Source organism: Lucilia cuprina, chromosome 3 (genome assembly GCF_022045245.1).
Source record: "Lucilia cuprina isolate Lc7/37 chromosome 3, ASM2204524v1, whole genome shotgun sequence".
Classification (NCBI taxonomy): Eukaryota; Metazoa; Arthropoda; class Insecta; order Diptera; family Calliphoridae; genus Lucilia; species Lucilia cuprina.
Window position 1 is genome coordinate 62,392,014 of NC_060951.1, and position 24,639 is coordinate 62,416,652.

General features: G+C 31.1%; 1 protein-coding gene across 8 annotated transcripts; it reads right to left on the reverse strand.

Annotated features, from left to right (window-relative positions):
• Positions 1-81: 81 nt before the first annotated feature.
• LOC111682999 (diacylglycerol lipase-alpha) lies at positions 82-24,269 on the reverse strand. Of its 8 annotated transcripts, XM_046945715.1 has the most exons (15): positions 23,910-24,006; positions 20,660-21,268; positions 9,977-10,071; positions 9,781-9,887; positions 9,572-9,676; positions 9,404-9,508; positions 9,138-9,315; positions 8,331-8,750; positions 7,749-8,273; positions 7,192-7,333; positions 7,016-7,120; positions 6,833-6,960; positions 6,622-6,645; positions 5,123-5,255; positions 82-4,065 (listed from the first exon to the last, which is right to left on the reverse strand). In XM_046945715.1, the coding sequence occupies exons 3-15, from the start codon at positions 10,069-10,071 to the stop codon at positions 2,206-2,208; spliced, it is 3,927 nt and encodes a 1,308-aa protein (XP_046801671.1). In that variant the 5' UTR covers positions 20,660-21,268; positions 23,910-24,006; the 3' UTR covers positions 82-2,205. The 8 variants fall into 8 exon arrangements, with proteins under 8 accessions (XP_046801671.1, XP_046801673.1, XP_046801672.1 ...); XM_046945717.1 differs by lacking the exons at positions 20,660-21,268; positions 23,910-24,006 and adding an exon at positions 24,133-24,269; XM_046945716.1 differs by having other exon boundaries at positions 20,938-24,045.
• Positions 24,270-24,639: the final 370 nt, after the last annotated feature.

Here is a 24,639-nt window from a genome sequence, read left to right on the forward strand (position 1 = left end):
TAACATTCCTAACTAACACTGATTTGAAGATTCTTAGGAATTACGTTCAAGAAACTGAGTTTCTGAACACTGAAAAATAATTTAGTCAGTTCCCTTTTTTTCATGATAAGAAGCGCACAACAGACCCGATTGTGGTCTAGGTGTATTTCTTCGGATTTAATGTAGTATTCATCCTCCTATCAACCTAACCTAACCTTTTTATCACCGGCTTGGACAGAAGTTCTGTATCAGAGTACTACTCACTGAATGGTGTAACAAATGTTTACATCCATAGTTCTTAGAAAAGTGGATGGATTTGTGGCGTTTTTTGCATAAATTTTGAATCAATTGTTCTTTTAGGCTGCCTTATTTTATTGTGTTTTACAGGCAGAAAGGAGAGTCAAACTGGCTAAAGTGTTATCACATACTGAGGGATATATGTATGTGTATACAATCATATACGAACAGCAAAGTCGCGTTTAGAAATCTACCGAGTATTTTTACGACATCTAATTGTTGTATTGTTGTTGCTGGTGTTGACAGCCCTTGGCCGAATAATTTGGGACATTCCGGTACGTAGAACCGGCTGTCGGAGAATGCACATCATATATACGAGGATAACATGTGCAGAGAAGTGCAGGACCCACTGGATCAGTCCTCGTATTCAGCATCTTTGAACAACATTCATAGAGATGCCATAAATTCCGCGGTCGGAGGATACCGCATGAATCATGGCGAAACTAATAAAGGGGATGTCATTTCAACAGGTGATTGTTTTTTTGTCCATGGAAATTTAGCCCATATAAAAAAATTCTCTCTCAAACCCGACGCTGTCAAACTACATATATAAAAAATTTTATTAATTCGCCGCAAAATGAAATGACCTTATAGTCTATTCGCCTTGGCATGAATGTTGCCCACCGCCCATAGCAGACACGGGAGAAAACCTGCCACGGAAAACAAGAGTAGTGCTGGCACAACTAAGATCGGGATGGAGCAACAGGCTCAATGACTACTAGTCACGTATAGACCGTGCCGTCCCCAACAAATGTCCTGCATGTGGTCAGGGCCCTCATGACACCCACCACATATTCTTTACTCTGTCCAATGGATTTATTAACACATCCAGTTGAAGTAGCCAAATTTTTAGGCCTGGACATTGACATAGAACCCCCCAATTATATAGCTGTATAGTATTAGCTGTTACAAAAACAACAACAGCGACATCTAATATAACCGAAGATGTCGCTAATCTCTTAAAGAAATTACTAAACATTCCAGCATAATGCTAATATGAGTCCCTTGACATTGTCAAGAAATCGTAGAGTTGGCGAACTCGCCGTAATTACTGGTATTTCCCTTACTTATTATTAGAGACTTGTTTGTTCTGAACTGAGGTCAATCTGACCTCTATATGATGAGCCTAGATCAAGCTTACTGTTAACGCGGTTAAAGCGTCTGTAATAACGCAAAATTCTCTAAATGTGTAGGAAGAGAAGACAGAATCTCTTTTCCTCTGCTACTGACCGACATTCATTGAGAACAGAGAGCATTATTTATGGTTGATTTACGAACACTCTTAATTTCTAAAATCTATAGCGAGGGGACACTTAAAGTAGTGAGCAATACTATAATGGACTTCTAGGACCATTACATCATCAGAACGCTATCACAATTAGGTAGAACCACGTGTTCTTTATTTCAATTCTAAAAGTTAAATAACTATATATCCTGAATGCTTCTGACTGAGTTTTTGGTAAAGTAAAGTGAAATCCTACATGCTTACACAATGAATTTCGACGATCAGATATGACTTCTATAGCTAATTTAGATCATTCTTCCGACTTTCTAAAGATACTCACTATTTCTGGCTAACAGACCTTTAGGTCTACTTTTTTTGCACTTAACTTTTTCGTAGAGAGCAGATAGAAATGCTAATGTAATAACTGATAAATTACAGGACTACTGGCCAGAAGACTAGGTCTTAAATAACATAATGACTATTGCATAAACTGTTATAATGAAGAAAAACATAGTGTCGTATACACCCTGCTATTATTCGATTTTTACCTAGAATAGAAGAGCGTTATTCCGGTACTCAATTTCCATCGTGGAATGGAGAAGCTACCTTGAGGTAACTTGCGAAATCATCGGAGGGACCTTATCAAAATTCAATTTCAATACATTCTCTTCAAGTAAACACTCTACTCTATTGTACTAATTGCATTAAACACTACTTTCGTTAGGTGTTCGGGATCTTGGACTAGGACTAGAAGAACCATTTGCAATTGTTAATTCAGGTATATTTGTGGTGGTATTGTTGTTGTTATTTTTATTAGTATTAGTTGTAGTATTCGTAGTTGTAGTATAAAGTTTAACATTTTCAACCTTGGCCGTTGCGTACAGCGGTTGTGATGACATGGCAGAAGGATATATACAGTTTTTTCTTTTGCCACGACTCATTGTGGACAGTGGTGAAGTGAAAGCTACCTTCGACATTTGCTGTAAAGCTGTCGAATGTTCTTGATCGTTGCTCAACGGCGAATAGTGTTTTGCATACAATTCCGTTGTATTTGTAAATGCATCCTGGTGTAGAGGAAAATGCGATTCTAAAACACCATCTGGCATAATGTGAGGATTTGAATTAGTTTTTGCACTCATACAATCAATCGATGAATTTGCGCTATAAAATGTGGTATCTTGTGAACCCGTATTGAGGTTATTTAATTGATTGCTACAGCTGCAATGTTTATTGCAACATTTGGCACATGAATTGTTATCAGCACGAGCCGTTACATTGTCGTTGTCATTTATAATGTTGCTATCGCTAAAGGTGAGTTTGCGTACAACACTTCCCTCGTTTTGCTGTTTATTCGTTGAAGCCACAACATCGTCTAATTGATCGGCTGATTTAGAATTTTGTCTACGATGGCATTTTATAGAGGAAGAATTGCTAACTTTAGCTAAAGTATGATCACCACCATTTGAGTTTGTGATGGTGCTGGTGGTGGTTTTCGAAACTTTTTTATAACTATTAGCTGAGGCAAAACTATCTTCCTCCTCGCTGGAATCTTGTATGGATGGTGGAAATAAAGGAGGCGGTACAATTACCCTACCCATACGTTTGTATTGATCTATATTACGACTATCTTCGGCACAACTGGACAGATTTTCAATAAATTTGGGTGCTCTCCTTAAAACTGTGGGCGTGTGTAATTGTGATTCGAAAACATCATTAATATCGACTACATTGTTATTGGTGACATTGTGCAAATAGTGTTCAATACTAGAGGTTAGACCATTGCGTACACTATTACGTGATGATATACTGGATATTTCGGATAGAGTCTCTGGACTGGCTAGGGGTGCTAAACCCAACCATTCATCTGTTTCGGCACCATTTGTAACATCGGAAGCTCTCCTTAATGGTGGAATGGGTAGAGATTTTGGTTTCTTATCTATTTTGGCTGAATGTTGACGTTTTAGATTCCTCAATGGCGAAGGAGTATCCTCAAATGCCACGCATTTAGTTTTGGGTAATTGTAACACCAACTCAACTTGTTCCACTTTCACCATTTCTGTACTCATCTTAATAGGACTCTTGCGTGTTACCGTGGTAATACTATTCTCCATTGCACTTGATATGTCATACTGTATACAGCTGATTTGAGAGCGACTTAAAATACTACCCGCCAACGAAGAGGCCTTACTCGAACTTATACTATCGGGAAAGTGGGCATGTTTCTGAGTCATCTGAGGACTATGTAGATTTGTAAATGACGTTTCGAGACATACTCTAGGCTGTTGTTGATGTAGTTGTGTGATAGATGAAGTCGTGGGTGTTTGTACATCAGCTTGACTTAAACTTGGTCTTGAATCTAAACTGTCATAGGGACCATTCGATTCGGAACCCATATGATTTGAATTGTGTTGATGTTGGTGATGATGTGTCTGATGTAATTCCATGTTTGAACAATTATAATAACTATAGACATCTTGATTGCTGCGATACAGATCATTCGATGTTGTGGAGAATGCATTCGATGCCTGGCGATGTGGTTTGCGAGGTCCACTAGTTGTAACAACCTGAAAAAGTTAGAGAGCATTGGTTATAGTTTAGATATTAGTTTTAAATATGACGAGAGTGAATACAGGGAATTAAAATACATTTTATAAGACGTGGAATGTGAAATCTTAAATATCGCAAGTTTTCGTTCCTTTTCCAGATATTTCTAAAAAAAAATGATATTTTACAGAGTACTAATATTGTGTGATCTTCACACGATCTCAGAAAGTAAATATCGAACTTTCTTAGTGATCGTTATCGTTGATTAGATCCCGTCATAGGACTTGGAGATTATTTCGAAGTTATAACAACAAACTATAACATGGTTAATTCAAAGCTACAATAGAGATTATCTCTCTATTCCAAAATCCTCCTTAAAAGCTCTTTTTATATAAAGCTTTCAAATCTGTTCTTTTGTAGATCATCAATCAAACGATCTCTTCAAGATCAACTGAAAGTTAAGCTCTATAAACTATAGCTTTCAATTCTTGATCTTGTATTAAAAAAATGTCTACAACTTGTAGATTTTTCAAAATCTCTAAATCGATTTTTTGATCTACATAATGAAATGAATACGACACGTTCCTAAGCAAATAATAAAAAACGAATTAAGCAATCGAAAAAAAGAGAAATAAAATGTGCAAAAATAAAAAAATTATAATAAAGAAGAATATTTATTATCAGACTTTTTCTTTTTGTTTTCACTATCTTAAACTATGATAATAACAAATATACAAAATGTAATCTTCAATTAACAACTAAATATAAATGAGAAATTTACATAAAAAATAATTATTATAAAAAATGTAAAGCAATTCAATAAATAATTAAAATTAAGAGATACATTACAAGTAAATAATTAAGTAATTAAATAATAAATATAAATACATTAAGTAAATCAATTTATATGAAATACATGGTAAAATGTTTAAGTTTCAAACGATTAAAGCCATTTTTAATAGTCGTCATTTTCTCTTAAGCGGCTTGAAGCTGCATTTACTGACACTACATGTGAACATTAAAATTATATGAACTATTCATGGAGGTATTGTCATCATTGGCAGCATCTGAAATTACCTTTTTTAGGGCAGCCAATACTTTGTCCGGCATATGATCTTGCAGCATAACCGGTGATATAAGAACCTCATCGAAATCAATGCTATCGGCCCAAATGGCTTGATAAACTGGTTCACGACTTTTTAAAACGTTTCTAGAAAGGAAAACAAAATATGTAATTGTAAACAATATTATATAGTTTTAGTTCAAGGGGTTTTTTTTTAACACAAAATTAACACACACACATACATTTAAACACAATCATGCAGACATTGAGAAATTATAATATTAACCCATTAAAAATTATATGATAATAGTAATATGGCCAACAAAGCTTGTCAGTGAAATTGATTTTTGTATCCTTCTACCAACATGAAATAGGATGTAAACTTGTTTAAAATATCTTATATTTAAGTATGTTTTAATGAAAGTTATGTATTGATAGATCTTGTCATAATATGTGAAAGATCATATCAAACTTTCTTACAGTAACTTTTTACAATTTCAATATTTTAAGTTTTCAACCTCTTTACAAAAGCTCTTTACATTAAGCTTTCAACTTGCGGTGCAAATTTGATCAAAATTCCTGTAGTATTTAAAAGGAGGTTTTGATGGTTATCGAATGACATCGCTCTTCTTTATCCACATCTTATATATATTTCCCTTTCAGAATCTCTTTTGAAATCTTTTTACAAAAATAGTCTATAATTTTTTACCGAAACTCAGTGATGTTTTGATTATGTCAGCTAGATGGCGTCATAACAGTCGGGGCTTTTCAGATGGTTTTATAGACTAGGCTATAGACTAGATTATTGATTAGAATATGGACTAAACTATAGAATTAACTATATACTAGACTATAGACTAGATTTTACACTAGACTATAGTCTAGAATATAGACTAGACAATAGACTAGACAATAGACTAGACAATAGACTAGACTATAGACTAGACTATAGACTAGACTATAGACTAGACTATAGACTAGACTATAGACTAGACTATAGACTAGACTATAGACTAGACTATAGACTAGACTATAGACTAGACTATAGACTAGACTATAGTCTAGTCTATAGTCTAGTCTATATACTATACTATAGACAAGACTATAGACTAGACTATAGAAAAGACTATAGACTAGATTATAGACTAGACTATACTAGGACTATAGGCTAGACCAAAGTCTGAACTATAGACAATACTATAGGTTCCACTATAGACTTAACTATAGGCTAGACAATAATATTAAGTTTTTAACAATTTCTTATCTAAATTTTGTACATGCATTTAAAACCCAATTAGTTTTTGATTCTGTTTTCGTCTAATTATATATATTTCATGCAATTAACGTTATCACGATTTTATCCGAGATTTACATTTAAGTGTAAATTATTATTATTACGTTTATAAAATGAGTACGAAAAAAAAACAGTAAGAATGTACAATACAATAATATGGTAAATGGGTATTTATTGTATGTATAGTAAGTATAGCAGTAGTTTAACGTATTATCCTACCTCCAACCTCTGTCATATTTTTTCCTGTAATTAAATTATTTAGCAATTTTAATTTGTATAGCATAATATATAATATTTAAAATAAAAAATAGGCAAATAAAAAGATTTATTGACTTTTTTCCATAAAAAAAAGCATTTAATTGATTTAAAGAAAATTTAAAGAAAAGTTTCCAATTTTGTTACAATTGAAAAAAAAATGCAAAATACTTACTCATCTGCTCGGGGATGATGTCGTACTATGTGTATTATACGTCCCGGCGGATATAGGGGTTGATGTATGGTTAAAGCTATGGTACTATCTGTGGGATGAGTACTAGCTGAACGTGCTGAATCGCGTTCCTGTGAGTAGGATTATGTTATGTTATTCTTAGGTTAATGTAAAAAAAGCGCTTACCTCTTGATATTTATTAATATGAGTATCTTTAACAGACATTTCTACCACGGACTTGGGTTCAGGTCCACAACAGCAACATATCATTGAGCATGATATAGTTTTCCACTGCAACAAAATAAAATATTTTATTCTTAACAATTTGCTCAATTATAAAGAATCCATTAAAAGATAATTACCTTAGGATCTATACTACGTTGTATGGCATTTATGAGATCTGCTCTTAGAGCTTCCATTTGGTATAAACCAATGCGAGGTACAACATCTTTACCCAAAACAACTGAAGTTATAAATTTTTTTGAATACTCTACAGCTGGCATACTGCAAAATAGATAAAAATTAGGAAAATGATTAGCAACATTTTATATAACACGTGATTTTTATATTTTTTTACGATGATATTTTTTGTCTATAAAATGTTTATTGTTATTTAGATTTCCTCGCCAAAAAAAATAAATAATTGATTGAATATTATAAATCTTATCTTATCTGTTCTGGCAATCGGTGTTAATGCCTGTCAGCCATTTATAACTCAAACCATTTGTTGTTGATTTTCTATATGTTTTAAATACTAATAAAACACAATAACTCTTTTAGATAATAAGAGAATTCTGGTAAATGCAATTTGCTTTACAAGCTAAGTGTCTAGCCTTAATCGGGGGAATATTTAGAATACTTACTGCCTTTTATATAGTTTTTATCATTATTAATAACCATCTAATATAATAACTCATACCTTAGTAAACCACCTGGCGGAGAATAGGCAAAACACTGTAATGTTGGATAGTCGGCCTTCATTAATATAGCCAATATGGCCGCTGTGCCGGCACCCAACGAATGACCCACTAATACTAAACCGAACGTATTTGTATTACGTTCTAAATTCTTGTTGAGAGCATTCCGTATGATATTTTCCTCTTCTAATTTATTACGTATATAAATTGCCGCTTGAACCATTCCCTTATGACCCAACCAATCGTCACGCGGTGGATTCAAAGGTAACACTTCAGCTTCGGCATTTAGATCCGTTAGAATATCTTTCATACTCAAGGTACCACGTATGCTGACAACAATTTTCTTTTGGGTATAATCGATGGCAACGAAAAATGGTGTTTCGCCCACATCCACATGATAGGTGACATAGACGATTTCAATATCACCCACTTGTAGGGTTTTCTTCAGAGCAGCATAATTACAATAGCAACAATTGTCCTGGATAATTTCTGCTTCATTGGTGGGATTAAGACAACAACCAAAGCATCTAAAATTTAGAATAACTTAAATAAGTCTTTCCTTATTAAAAATATCAATTACTCACTTTAATTCCGGTATTAAATTATACATTTTTGAACGATTTATTATAAAGTACATGGGCCAACCATAAGCACCCTGAGCAAAATACATATAATGTATAACCGTTTGAAAGAAATCATAATTCTTCGCATCATTTAAAGCCAAAAACTGTGTTCTCTCTGTTATGGGTACACCGCTTAGAAATTCATAGGTACCATTTTTTCGTTGTCTTACTACAGCTTCACGTTCTAAACGTTGAAATTTACGCAACAATACTAAACCGGCCACAACATCGGAGGGTACTACATCGAGCTCACGAAAAAAGTCACTTAGTAAACGTGCTATATCGGTGAAGGAGTTACGATTACGTTCCGAAGAACCAATACAGCAGAAAAGTAAACGACACCGATGATCCCAACTGTCCTGATAGGCACGAATTACTTTTCTATAAGAAAGAAAAATGTATCCATTTTAGATAGATAGATAGATAGATAGATAGATAGATAGATAGATAGATAGATAGATAGATAGATAGATAGATAGATAGATAGATAGATAGATAGATAGATAGATAGATAGATAGATAGATAGATAGATAGATAGATAGAGAGAGAGATAGATAGATAGATAGATAGATAGATAGATAGATAGATAGATAGATAGATAGATAGATAGATAGATAAATAGATAGATAGATAGATAGATAGATAGATAGATAGATAGATAGATAGATAGATAGATAGATAGATAGATAGATAGATAGATAGATAGATAGATAGATAGATAGATAGATAGATAGATAGATAGATAGATAGATAGACAAAAATCACACCTTTGCCTCCAATTGCGATTCATACTATTACTGCGTTTATAATTGAAACGTGACTCCGTCTCACGCATTGACCTCTGATACTTTTTCATTTTAACCCAAGAACGTCCAGCTGTATCAAAGGTACACCATATGGTTGCCATTGTAACAAATACCAAAGCCCAGTTTGAGACAATAATTGCTAAATAATTAAAAAAACAAAAAAAGTGTGAAATTAACAACATAATGTTAATTGCCTCTGAAATCAATAAACATTAAAATAAACTTACCAAAAAATATTCGCTTTTCCGTACTAACAATAGACGATTCTAAATAATATTTTGTTAGCCATAGTGTTCCCATAATTAACCAGGCAATATCGAATAACATTACCACTATAAATGAAATAAGCAATTATACTTTATTATTTTTACAGAATATAGAGTCTTAACTCTTACCGGTTTTTATATAAATCCATATATTTATTGGTGCCCTGACATCAGAGTCCAATATACTGCCACGCATTGAAATAATGCATATTCCTATTTCTATAAATAATGAAACTGCAAAAATGACAATAAAAAAATTTATTGTTTTAGTGGTTTTGCGGTTAGAAAATAAAATATATATTTATTAAATGTCTAAATATACTATTTGCTAGACTTACTACTTAATATAGCTAAATAACCAATTTGATGATAAAAAAGTAATTTAACATCTGTTATACTGGTATCGTAATCAAAAATGGCCAATGATACAATTACAGTTATCACACTGTTCGCAGTGAATGTCATAGAGAAAATAAAAAACAAAAGACATTTTATTAAAACAATTGCAGATTTTTTAAATTTGCTAAAACTTACCATAAAAAATGTATGGTTACTAGAAATGCTCCAGGCACCACTAGATCATCTGAGCCTACTGACCAGCGCCTTCTAAAAACAACAAGTCCGGGCATCTGAAAAATTAAAGTTATTTTTAAGCTTTTTTCCAAGTGTAATGTTTCTTTTAAGTAAGAAAAAACTCAAATTATATTAATAACAATTTTGGAGTGGTATTACTTATTTAATCATATGTTTATAGTTCCCCCCTGGTTGGCAAAATTAACTAATCTTTTATTAGACAAGCCCTTGAATTTCTTATCATAATCCATTAAAATTTATACTAACAAACATTAAATTGTTTTAATTCAAATATTTGTTTAAAAAATGTATGTATAAACTAAAATAAAAACGATCCATGTATTAAAAGATCATTTGGATAAACTTCTCATGAATAATAAACTTTACAATATTGTTTTGACAATAGATCAGTCTAAAACTAAAAATCGATCTATAAGCCAGCCTATAGTTTTGAATATAATGTATAGATCAATCTATAGTTTATACTATAGATCAGTCTATAGTCTAGACTACAGATCAGTCTAAAGTCTAGACTATAGATCAGTATATAGTTCTGAATATAGTCTATAGCTTGACTATGGATCAGTCTATAGTTCAGTCTATAGTATTGACTATAGATCAGTCTATAGTATCGACTATAGATCAGTCCATAGTATTGACTATAGATCAATCTATAGTCTTGACTATACATCAGTCTATTGTCCTGACTATTGATCTATATATTGTCTTAACTATAGATCAGTCTATAGTCTGGACTGTAGATTAGTCTATAGTCTTGACTATAGATTAGTCTATAGTCTTGACTATAGATCAGTCTATAGTCTTGACTATAGATTAGTCTATAGTCTTGACTATAGATCAGTTTATGGTCTTGACTATAGATCAGTCCATAGTCTTGACTTTAGATCGGTCTATAGTCTTGACTATAGATCAGTCTATAGTCTTGACTATAGATCAGTCTATAGTCTCGAATATAAATCAGTCTATAGTCTTGACTATAAATCAGTCTATATTCTTGACTATAGATCAGTCTATAGTCTTGACTATAGATCAGTCTATAGGCTTGACTATATATAGTCCTTACTATAGATCAGTCTGTAGACCTAACTATAGATCGGTCTATAGTCCTAACTTTAGATCAGTCCATAGTCTTAACTATAGTTCAGTCTATAGTCTTGGCTATATATCAGTCTCGACTACAGATCAGTCTATAGTCTTAACTATAGATCCGTCTATAGTCTTGACTATAGATCAGTCCATTGTTTTGACTATAGCTCAGTCCATAGTCTTGACTATAGATCAGTCAAATGTTTTGGCTAAAGTTCAGTCTATAGTAAACTATTCACTCCGATCACGGAACATATTTCCTTAATATTTTTATGTTATCTTTATTGAACTTCAATTTTGTATCCGGTTCATTCAAGGTCAAAATTTCGCTACTTTAGCTAGTTGAACTCATAAAAGAATTCATTTATAAATGGCTTAATGTTATACAAATTAAACGATTCACATGTTTGGCATAAATTTACACACGACAATTAATAAAGAATAAATCAAAAACAAACTTGAAATAAATATTTGTTTCTGTGTATTCTTTTTATTAATGATTTCCATTAAACGATTGAGTCATCGATGAAGGTTAATCAATTTCACTAAAAATATTCAGTTTGTGATTCATTGAAATATGTTTAGAAGATTATTATAAAAATATTTTTTTTAAATACGTAATTTTTAAAGTACAATATTTTAGCAAAAAGAGATTTGTTTATATTTTTATGTTTTTATTCGTCGAACATGCGATAAGACAGTTTTTAAGCGTGGAATTATTTGTAATACTTTTTCTAATGAAAAAATAATAATTACTGATGTTTAAATGTCGAAATAAATATAAAACATTTAAAAAGTCTGGCTTTCTTAGATACAAAATTAGATTTAAACAATTTCAAGGTTATGTTTTGCTTAAGAAATTTTCTAGTTACCCTCGTTAAATTTAATTTTCCTTTTTTATTTGCTGCATTCTTTTTAAAATTGTGTGCTTAGCATAACAATAGTTTGTAGTTTTCTGTTTATGTCTAATAAGGATTTATCATAATAAAAAAAACTATGCAAAATAAAGTTAATCAAAAGCAAGAAGTCGTGACCATACCGTTATCTGCATTTTACACTAAAATGTACAAATGCAGGTGTGTGTGTGTTTTCTCTTTGGCTTTATGAAACATTTTATTTATCTTTTGAAAATAACAATAATAAAAAAACTAAAAGAAAAATTTGTGAAAGTTTGCTGCAGTCTTTGTTGTTTTAAAAAGCGTTATTGATCAAACTAGATATAAGTTTAAATAATACGAGAAAATACAGAATTCGTAAAATGACAAGTTCCAGGTAGAATTTTATGGGTTAAATTTTTTTGTTTACTTTTTGAAATGGTCAATTTTTTGACATTTAGACTCAATTTCGAAGAAGATAATTTTGTCATTTTGTTTGTGACTTATCGAAATATTAGTGGTAGAGACCCACAAAAGTATATATATTTTGGGACCTCATTAGCTTCTAAGGCTATGTATATACATATATATCCTATATCCTTTCGTTTTTCTACAAATAAACAGCAAAATCGTTTCACATTTGACCTATTTGTGGTCCACTTCAGCATTTGTCTTTGCGACATGAAACATTTTTTTATGTACCAAAACCTATTCACCAAAATCTGTAATAATCGGTTCATAATTGGTCCTACCCGTACATAACTCCTCACTCCGCTTGTAATACATCAAAACATTGCTCATAGAGACCCACAAAAGTATATAAATATGTATACACAAGGTTCTTATTACGATCTAGCCATGTCTGTCTGGCTGATACAAAGTGTTGTTCCAAATCTAAGCAACTTTCCATGTGAGTCTTTTCGTGTAAAGTAACCCAAGAGAACTGCCAAAGTTGGACTTTTTGGTCATACAGGGTTTTATTTAAATGTAACATAGCAAAATTGTCCAAAGGAGTTCAGATAGCTTTTTCTTCATTATTTCATGTTGTTCTTTTACAACAGGCGCAAATTTTCCCCATCCCAACTCTTCAGCTGGATCCTCGTCTGTCTCACAATTTAAGTAAATCCAAAATTGTACTTTAAATGTCTCTTAACAGATATGGCCGATTTAAAGGAGAATTAAATTGTAATATCTTTCCTAAGTAAGCACAAGTTCAAAACCCATTATTTAGAAAAAGCGCAGAATATCGAAAGCTTGAAAAGTAGACTTTTTACTGCAACTATAGTTCACTTACTAAAACCCAGATTTGCATTGTTTCAATATGTATGGATAAATTTTGATTTGCGTCATTATAATTTTGATTTGCACAATATGCACTTTAGTTCTTGATACTTTGGTTTCTTTGTTCTTCGATTCTTTTATAAAGAAAATGGAATTTTAAATGAGTAAACAATACAAATACGATTTGCGTAACAACACACTTCTACGATCTTTGCTTTAACGGGGCTATCAGTGTATCGTACAACATAGATCGGAATCGGTTTCTATACAATTAAAAAAATATATGCAAGTTTTAATAATAATCATTTCAAAGAATATTAAAAACAATGTGTTTTTCATAAATTTTGGTCGAACAACTGACAATGTCTTCTTTACCTAATTAAAAGTTTTTACATGCAAACAAATTAAGTAAATAATAAGAACACATGTTAAATAAATAAATCCATTTTAAAAATTTCAAAATGTTACAGATTTATATTATATACATTTAGGTTTTTAATGTCTGGTAGTGTGTATATAGTTAGACAGTCAGTCAGTCAGTCCAAACAAACACAAATACCCCCTACCATATAGGTATGAATAATTTGTGTAGCTACAACAAACAATGTACATACATATGTTTTACTAATTATTTCTATAATTTGCTTTAACGTGTTGTTTCCATCATTCTTCTTCCTTCCTACTTCCATTTAGTCATTAATTATTTATGCATGCAATTATTGTGTATTAGTTTATAGTATTTAAATTATTATTATTGTTGTTTAGAATAGAAAAACAAATAAAAACACTTCATTATTATATTCATGCCAAAAAAAATTCAACTTGTTTCTGTTTTGGATTTTTGTTTTAATTTTTCAATCTATATATATCTAATAATCAATGTATGTTTGTTTGTACCTTATGGGAGGCTAAACTACTGAACCGATCTTCTTGAAATTTTCACTGTGTGTTCCTCTATATCCTCTATATATGGATATTAAGCCCTTATTAAGAAAATATTAAATCAGTGTATTTGAGATTATATAACATTTTGAGTCCTCAAATTTTGTCGGTGAAACCTTAGTGTCAATATGATTATATAGAACAAAAAGTGGGCGGATTGGCATTAGGGGGCGTGGCACCTATCATATAAATTAAATACAAAAATTCGTTAATCATGGGAACTACTACAGTTAGAATCTTAAAAATTTTGTCCGAGTAACTTTAACATACATGTAAACATTTTGGGAAACAAATTGGCGGACTACCTATGAGAAGAGTGGCATCTCTCATATTAATAAAATACAAAAATTTGTTTATATGGAAAACTAATAGAACAAAATTTTTCGAATTTTGCACCAAGAACATTAATATTCATATGTTATATAATATGTTGGAGAAAAACAAGCGGACTTTCATCATGGGTTGGGGGCTTGGAGCCATCATAAGGTGGCTTGGACCCATCTGCAAATTTTGATTAAAGAAATTTGACATTCATGTAAACATTCAGAGAATAACTGGCGGACTATCAATGAGCCTCCCATATGAATTAAATATAAAATGTCGTTTATCTGGGAAACAAATAGAAAAAGTTTCTTAAGAACTTTATTATATATCTGAATATTTTGGAGAAAAAAGGGTGAACTGTGAGTCCCCATATGAATTAAGCAGAAAAAATCATATATATGAAAACTATTAGAGCTTAAGTCATAAAATTCTACATAAAGAACTTTGACATTTATATGAACATTTAGAGAAAAACGGGCGGACTTTTAATGGGTCTCCTAATACAAATACAAAATACAAAATTTCATATATCTGGGAAACTATTAGATTTTTTTTATTTTTCATCGATTAAAATTGGCGAATTGTAACAAATCGTATATCTGGAAAACTGTTACAGTTAGATTAAGTGAGGTTTTTATTTATTTTGCTTAAAGGGTAGCAAAGCACACTGGGTATAGCAAGTATTTATATAAATGGAAATATATTAAAATGCTAGAAAAAACTGCTAGTAGTGTATTAAGTAGATATAATCATATTTACCTACTTGTAAGTTTAATTTAATTTTTTTTTATTCCATGCACACAATTGATTTAAATGAAATTTATGGTTTGAATAAAGTGTTAGATTGTTGGCTCTAATTTATAACAGATATTTATATAAGGAATAGATCATTAATATTTTCAAGGTAAAATACAGATATTGTGAAAACATCCTCTTTATTATGAAGTCTATACACTTTTTGTGACTATCCCTAATGATGACATAAAACTGCTGGCCTGTAAATGCAAAATATTTTCAAAATTGTTTATTTTTGGATATTTGACGACTTTTAAATGTATTTACTTAAATGTATATCTAGTAAATAAATTCTCCATGGTCTTTACATTACACTAGTGGGTATAAGATTGTTTATGTGAGTCATATTTTGGGTAAAATAGTATCTTAGCCTTAAAATAAACAAATAATCATTATAAACTACACCACTATAGTGGGGAGGGTATTATGTGTTTGTGCTGATATTATTAAAACCCACCAATCGATTTAGAATCACTTTCTGAGTCGATTTAGCTATGTCTGTCTGTGAGTCCATGTAAACATCGTGCATGCAGTTTTCAAGATAATTCGATGACAATTCGGCACATACTCTTTTCTTTGGTTTAAGGACGAATTCATTGGTTTAAATTGGTCTTTGATTTCGCCTAGAACCCATACAATCGCACCCCCCGAAAAGGACCCTTGGGCTCATAATTTCGTTAAATGTTTTATTATGTCAACAAAATTCGACAAAACTTAGTTTTAAAGAACTTTTAATGACACTACCGATTTTTGCAATGATCGGCCCTTTTTTAACCTTAGTCCTCATACAAACTTCCCCTCAGAAAATGATTTAAACGTCAATATTCTCTTATGAACACTAATAATAAGATTAAATTCTACATAAATAACTTTGAAGTAGAAGTGAATTCCTCTCCCACGATTCATAAGGATAGACCCATATTTACCTCTACTCCCCTATGAGCCCACAATATCTCCGGAATAAAGTTAAAAAACTTATTGAATGCTTTATTTTTTAAATTAACCCTATTTTTAACATACTGTCTGCAGTAGGGTCGGCCATGTCCGACTATACTTGTTTTATATATGTGTATAAACATTTTAAGTTAAAAATGAAACTTATTCAAAACTATAACCCCCAACCGAGCCTTTATTTAAGCTCTTAATATACATATGTACATAGCTATGTACATATGTATGTGCATTTGTTTTCTTTGTATATTGATTTAAACAAAATATATTTAACAATATTTAATCAAGTTTTTTTCATCATCCTCAAAACTCATTTAAAATACTGGTTAATTTGACATTGAATTTTGTACTCAATTACTTGCTCCTAAATAAATTCCACCATTAATTTGATTTTATCTGTTGTGTCTAGAAATAATTTGCATTTATATTCAATGCATCGAAAAGTAAATTGTTTAAATAATAAACATATTAAGTCCCATTATTACAACTCTTAGTTATTGTAATTGCACTTTATTTAAAGCATATCAATAAAGCATAAGGACATCATTTTGACAGCATTTCTTCCCGAAAACATAAAATAACTGAAAGCAAATTACAGGCATTATAGAATCCTACCATTAGTTTTTGCCAAGTTGTAATAATGGTTCCAAGTGTGGAACAGAATTTTTTGGTATTAGATTTTAATGCATTAAGTCCTGTCATTACTAGCTATAATCTTGTCCCATATTTCACGCAATATAAGGTTTCCGCGGTTAAAGAACTGCTCTTTTTTTGAGGCCAAGAATGGCCAATTTCCCAAAACCCTGTTTTGAAGTAAAGGTTATTCTATAGAGAGCATACTGCATCGATCATGCGAAGATTAGTTCGAAAAAAAAACTAAATTTCTAAATTTAAAAAGCAGTGTACGAAGTTTTGAAAAAGTTTTCCATCCGATTTCAAAAATTGTAGTATTTTTGGAAGCGATCGATTTTAGAAACTTATATGTTGTTTCTAGATAACGTGTGAGTAGTTTGAGTTAAAATTTTACTTGTATTTTGTTTTTGTTACAATAACAAAATACAAGTAAAATTTGTGCTCAAACTACTCGCTCGGTATCTAGAAACAGCACTTTAAACTTGAATACTTCTTGACTAAACGCACATGTCAAATTTTATCCCAATCGAACCAGATTTTATTTCATAAATATTTGTGAGGACTATTTTCAAAACTTAAACTCGAATACTTCTTGGGTAAAAAATTTCAAAAAGCCAACAGAGAAGCCAACTTCCCTAAAGTAATAGGTATACTAAGTCAGTAATAATTTCCTGTCGGGCAAAGTACTTACTTCAGTTCCATTCTCAGACCAAAAACATGATCTACGAAATGAAAATTCCCCAAACTATACTGTCATCCTACTAAAGCGAAGAGTAAGAGATACTCAATGGTAACAGAATCGGAGAGATGATCCCGACATATACATATATCTAAGTTTTTAGACTAACATTCTCTCCCAGCGATTTTGAGTATTAAACCACAGACACAACGTGTATTAGTCATACATCAGTTCCATTCTCAGATCATAAAAATGGTATGACGGACAACCGGATCGCAATACCATCGGAGAGAAAATCCAAATATATATGGCGTTTGGATATATCTGTCTTTAGATCAACATTCTTTCTCTGGGAATTTGGGTATTAAACCAAAGGCACTAAGTGAATCGCAGCTAACTGACCAGCCTATCCTGGGGGCAATTAGTTATCTGCAGTACCAGATTATCTGGAAAAGATGATGTTCCATTAGATCATCCCCAGTTTATAGTTCCGGTAGACTAGAGATATAAATAGCTCCTCTATATCTCGGGATTGCAATACCCCAAGATGGGATCTTTCATCAACTAGACATTAAGCGAAATAAGATCAAATATCGTTACCAATATATTATCATTCTTTCGAAATGGTTGCTAACCTTGGTACCTTAGGTTACGCATTACCAGTTTAGGTAACATCGTTGCCAAAACTAGTAATATAATTAAGTTCCATGTAATAACAGAATTAGTAAATTTCCACAACTATTTTGAAGTCTTACATATGTACATATAACAAATTAAAGCTACGGCCAGTCTCTAACCTTAAACAAATTTGTTGGGACTAGTTTACTAACAATTTCCTTTCCCTTTGTGGCTATTACTTAACTTATAATACAGAGTACACAAAGAATTCATTAAAACCAACCTAATTTTTTTACATTAAAAAAAAACAAAGTTCAAGAGTACATATTTCTTTTAAATATTTGCATATTTGGTAAAAACAATGTCCATAGAGCTAATTTACATACTCTTGACTACTGAAGTGTAATTAGTTAAATGTTAATTTATTTTTTTTACCCACTTTCTATACATTTATTTTTGCCATTATAAAAATGTTCATTTTCTTTTTTTTTCTTGCAATTAAAAAAATAAAATAAAAACAAACAATTCAAGGAAACTATAATAAAATAAAAAATTTATTTTATACAATAATGCAGGAATAATGTTTTTATTGCAGCATCTCTGTTTACTTTGACATTTGCATTTTCAAATGACAGAACATGAAGTTTGTTCTTTTATCATGTACTATTTTGCCATTGTTGTTGTTGTTTATATTTTTTACTCTTCTTCTTTGGTAAACTATAAAAATTTTATGTTAAGAGCAGAAGAAACGTGTTATGGTGGTGTGATGTGATGCGCTCGGTGTGTTAAGTTCATAATGGGGGTGGGTTGGAATTTTGGGAATATCTAAATGGCATACCTATATAGATGTATATACATACATACAAAACAAATGTACATTTTTATACATACAGTGTTGGGCAAAGATGTAAACAGTGCAGTTCAGGTTCCAAATGCAATTTTTGGCATATTTTGAGGGAAATGTTAGCAAATGCTTAAATCGGTCAATGTTTAAGTTTTCATAATAGAACCATAAATGTTTCAGGGGCGGAGTTGTGGGGGCTTCATAGACATTAAGTCTGTTGCTACATATCGATTCCAATTTAGTCAAAATTATTCTTGTTTTTCGCTGCTAGTTTTCTTCTGTTCTCCTATTCTTAGTGGGCATCATATAAGTAGGACATTCTAACGAGATCCTGTGAGCGCGACATTGTTAAAAAACTGACGGTTAAGTTCAGTAGCATTGCCGAACAATTTGGAAATGAGTTGGTGAAAAGTGCACAGTGTGATTAAGCGGTTACGGACCTAGTCATACCCAAATAGTATGTAGTACCCAAGTAGTTGTGAAAAAAGACGTTTGTTAGGTGTTCAGATAAAACAACTCAACTCCTGTATACGTTTTACGATCTAATGGATCCTTTACAATTGTTTTATTATGTTTTCTTCTTATATATAAAACTCCTTTCTAAGTTGAATCGGGTGAGCATTCAACTGTGTAATATTAGAGCTTATCCTTTGAAATTCTAGCAGAAACTGTTTATTGTGTTCTCTGTGTGAGATTCCAGGAGGAACTGTTTTCTCTGTTCTCTTACTGGAAGCACCTTCGTTTTATAAAGTGTTATTCCCAGTTTATTCGCAGGTCGTAACAGTTCTTAGGGCTGAATTTTGAAAATTTTGATTTTTTTCTCCATTGGGTATCACTGCAGCATCATAATTTACCACTAAACGGTTTCTTTATCCATACCCATGTTCCTACTTCGCAATATACTCGTGATAGCTGTGACATAAGCAGAGCTGAGCATGAGCTGTAAAAATTAAACACCAAAATGTTTGTGGGTTTTAAAGTCGGAATCGACGACAATTTTGAGATTTGCCTTCTTGGTCTAGGTGGTGAAGAGTTTTGCTGGCTTTAGCTGTAAGTTTCGCGCAGTTAGGTAATCATTCACCAGATTGGAATTATTATGAAAGTCCGTATAACAGATCACTTATATAAAACACCTCCCTGTGTAACTCTCATTATAACAGCTATAGAAAAAGAGGGGAGTAATCGTTTAAACAACATATCTTAATCTAAGGTTTAACTTCTACGCTATTATTTTGCCCAACACTGTAAAAACAAACGTACCCGCAAAACAAATGTACCTTAGTAATGAATAGAAAAGGTGGTTGTTATATTGAGGGGGGGGGGGAAGAGAGCTAGCTGCTGATTGACTAAAAGAAACGTCAACTACATTTACAAACGACTGTATATTGTTTGCATTAAGAATTCTGTTTTATTTTTGGGTTTTAAAATAATAGAAAGAAATCTTTTAAAAACTGTACAAAATAAAAAACAATCAATGAAATAAGAAATAAAATACTATATTTGTATTCTTCATAACATCTAACAAGAAAAAAAAAGAGTTATACTATATGCAACTAAACCAAAAAAAAAAGAGGAAACAAAATATGTAATAATACCTTCTATGAAAAAACATCAACTATGTATGTAAATGCAGAAGAAGATGCGAGGGCGTTTGTAGATTTTGTACTTTGTAGAAGAAGCAGAATAAAAAAAGCACAAGAATAGAATGTAGGTTGTAGGTATTTTTTCTTTCGTTTTTTTTTCTCTTAATTTTCAAGTAGTTTTTTTTTAGATTTCACATTTAATTAGAGATTTATTTGAATTTAAAACACTTAAAATAAGGTTAATAAGGGTTTTTTCTATTTAGTTTTATATTTAAACTTTTATCTTTTACGTTTTTATGTATTTCAATTTAAAAAAACCGGCTTTATTCAGATGTTTCCTTCCTGATAAAAATTCACGTCCTAAATAATGCTGTTTATTGTTTGTTACTTGTTAGTGTGGCGCTTTGTCGCTTCTGCGTCTGATGCTTGCTGCTGTTGACTTGACGTTGATGTCTTTTTAATTCTCATCTCTCTATTTGGATTGTTGTTGTTGTTATTTTATTTGCTGCTGCTATGATGTGTGCTGCTGTTGCTAATGTTGTTGTTGTTGTTGTTGTTGCCTTTTTGGGGGTATACACTTTTGTTTTTATTGTTATTTTTGTTGCTGTTGTTGTTTTTACACTTTTCATTATGAAAACATTTAATATTGACACGTTTATTTATTTATTTTGTTGTTGTCGTTGTTGTTCTTCAACATATTTATTAATTTCTTATTTCTCTATTTGCGAGTATAATTTTTTCTACATTATCTTATATTTATCTAATTTTTGAACTATCAAATAAAGAAATAAACGAATAACACATTTTTATTTGCCAATTTCGAATTTTGTTTTACTAGGATTGTGAAAATTAAACGCACCTACCAACAGCTACAATAACAACAAAGAATTGACCCAATGTTTTTTATGCTGCTGCATGTGTAACCTCCATTCCTACCTCTTTCATACACTCCACACGAGCTTAGTAGTAAATGTTAAAAAAAAAATACAACGACCTAGCGACCCACCGACCGATAGGCCGACTGACTCTACAGTAGACTAAAGGTCGATCGATACTTATATGCCACATATATTGTACTTTAATACCGAACTACTGCCTGCCTGTGACTTGTATTACGACTAGGGACGTGTTAAATGTTGGTATGTCTACAAAAAAAACCTCAAAACAATAGAATCACTCTAAAAAGAAACAGTTATTTCAATGAATTAATACATTGTTATAATTTGAAATATCACAATTGCCCTTAAATCATTGGATTAAGTACCACAGATTAATTAAAAATTGATTAATCTCTTACCCCCATATTCATAAATGCATCATAAAGTTATGGATTGTTTATTGTATGAATTTTGTATGGATATTGTGCGTAATAAACCTAAAATAGGCGATTAATATCATTAAGAATACGGATTTTGATGTCTTTCATACAGCTATAAAACATAGGTCGAAACATTTTAAACCCATATCTAAGATTCAAGGGATGGTGTGATAAAGCTATTAAAAACGTTATTTTTCGGTCTTTTTAAGACAGCTGACATATCTCATTTCTTTTTCAAGGTGATAGTTTGCAAGACTGCTTAAACATCACAATTGGGACCTTTTCGACCCTTTGCATTATATATCTAAAGATGAAAACCCATAAGGAAGACGTTACAAGAAGAAATTAAGAAATTTTGTTGAATTATAAAATTAAAGATTTGGGAATGAACGACATCTTAAGGCGTTCATAATATAGTTCGTAATTTAGTGTTTACATGTTGTCAGACGAATACGAATATAACAAGTCTCCAATTTTCGTCAAACAGAACGACTATTGAATGTATCTCTTTTTGCTTTAGATAGGACTAAGCAAGGACGCCCCTATCTTCACTTGACGCAACTGTGCTTGATGAAACTATTATAAAACTTAGTCGACTTCGACTTTTTTCGGCAAAAAGTCTATTGTTCGATTATTCGAAAGTCAATTTATAGAACCCTACTCTCTATCGACAGACATTTACCTTTGTAACAAAATTCTGTATGTCTCGAATCGGCTGACGAAGGCTAGATCGGCTTAACATAAATATCCGAATGAAAGACTACAAATGTTCATCAATAAATGCTTGAGAGTAGTATGTCGGTTAAATCAAATCCTTTTAAAAGTCTAAACTCTGAGTCCTATGTATTTTTTCTAAAGAATTTAATTAAATCCACGTCTTTTCTCAGAATATTTCTAGTTCTTTGAGATATGATGTCCTAAAGTTTGAAAATCATTAATTGGTTGTTCAAGCTGACGACTTTTATAAATGAAGGTGTCTTAGCGATGTAATGTAATAACTCAAACATATCTAGAAAATCTGGTGTGATGAATAAATTCAGATTGGTATTCAAAGCTATTCAATTCTTAAGAAAACAAAATTTTGGTCTATGGATTAAAAATGTAACGTCCTGTTGTATTAAGAACATTCTTTAATGTTTTAATTGTAAAGAGGTCATTTTGAAACTACATGAAACTAGCAAAGGTAATACTCTTACAACATCTAAAGGTTTTCTAGAATGACAATATAAACAACACAAAATGCATCACTCTTTTAACACTCTGCAAACAAAGTGTCAAAAACGTTTTGTTGTTATTGTTATTATAGCTTTTGCTAATGACACAAATTCTTTTGCTTCAACAAATTCAATGCGAAAAATTATATAGGCTTCTTTTGAATATTTTAATATTTTAATTATTTTTTTTTTAAATTTTTTGCAACACATTTATTTGTATTTATAGGTATTTTCTTTAATATATTTTGTTAATTATTAGCACTTTTTATTTAATTTTAAACACAAAAATAAATAAATTTTCTTATTCATAACTTTTTACGTTATAGGTACACACACTGAAAATATTTGAGAAAACAAAAAGCTGCAAAATTTTTTTGAAGTGAATGTTTTGCTAAACAGATACAGAGAGCTAAAGACAGACAGACAGACAATGCGACCAGCCGACTTCTTCTTTTTTGACTTCTTGTACAATAAAATACTCGCACATACAACAACAACAAACACACAATGTTTTAGTAAAAAACTTTGCTTTCGTTTCATTCATTAGAGGGCATCTTTTTTCGATTTTTTGCACTATTTTTTTGTTGTATTTTCTTATATTTTTTTTTCTTGTATATTATTTTTTTATTATTTGAAATACCGAAAATTTATGTTATATATTTTCTGTGAAAACCCCCCATTAAATTTTCATTACATACATATTTTTTAATGAAATTTAAACTTTTATTACATTACACACGGTGTTGAAACCACTTTTTTTAAATAAAACATTTTCTTTTTTATTTTAATTTGTTAAAAAAACAATAGCGGTAATTAATTATTTAAAAACGGCTGTTATTTTTTGCTAATATTCACACGTTTTTATATAATTAAGTTGTATATGTGGTTTAAGATATTAACAATTTTTCTTTATATTTAATTTGTATTTTTTTTAATTTTCTATTATTTCGTACCACTTTCACTCAGCTGTCAGGCACTACTGTGCCATTGAATACGCCAAACACAACTGACTGAAATTTTTGTTTTTCATTGAGAGTAAACGTTATGATATGGTACGCGAACGACGAAGATTGTTTCGACTAGTAAGTTAGTGGCAGTGTACACTTAATATTAATATTAAGTGTACACTGGTTAGTGGTATTGTGGAGGAATACATTTGTTTTATTATATCAACAATTGAGAATAGTATACCTTTCGTTTAACCACCATCGTTGGTTGATTGGTGTATCTTCTTCAGAGTCAGAGAACGCCAAAGAGAGAGAGAGCGAGACACAGTCAGAACAAGTTATTTTTATGAAATGAGTGTGTTTATTTTCTATACACTGATAAAAATTATGTTTACAAATTAAATATGCTTTTTTCATAAAAACTATTCTTCTAAATTTTAATTTCGAGGCATTTATTTAACAAAAACAATTTTCCTAATAAATACTTTTAGTTCGATTTTTCCTTCAAAGATA

Coding starts and splice junctions, on each gene's coding strand:
- LOC111682999 (XM_046945717.1), bottom strand. CDS start 10,071: ATGCCCGGACTTGTTGTTTTTAGAAGGCGCTGGTCAGTAGGCTCAGAT. Junction 9,888..9,976: donor GTAACCATACATTTTTTATG/GTAAGTTTTAGC, acceptor CACTGCGAACAG/TGTGATAACTGTAATTGTAT. Junction 6,961..7,015: donor ATATTAATAAATATCAAGAG/GTAAGCGCTTTT, acceptor TCCTACTCACAG/GAACGCGATTCAGCACGTTC.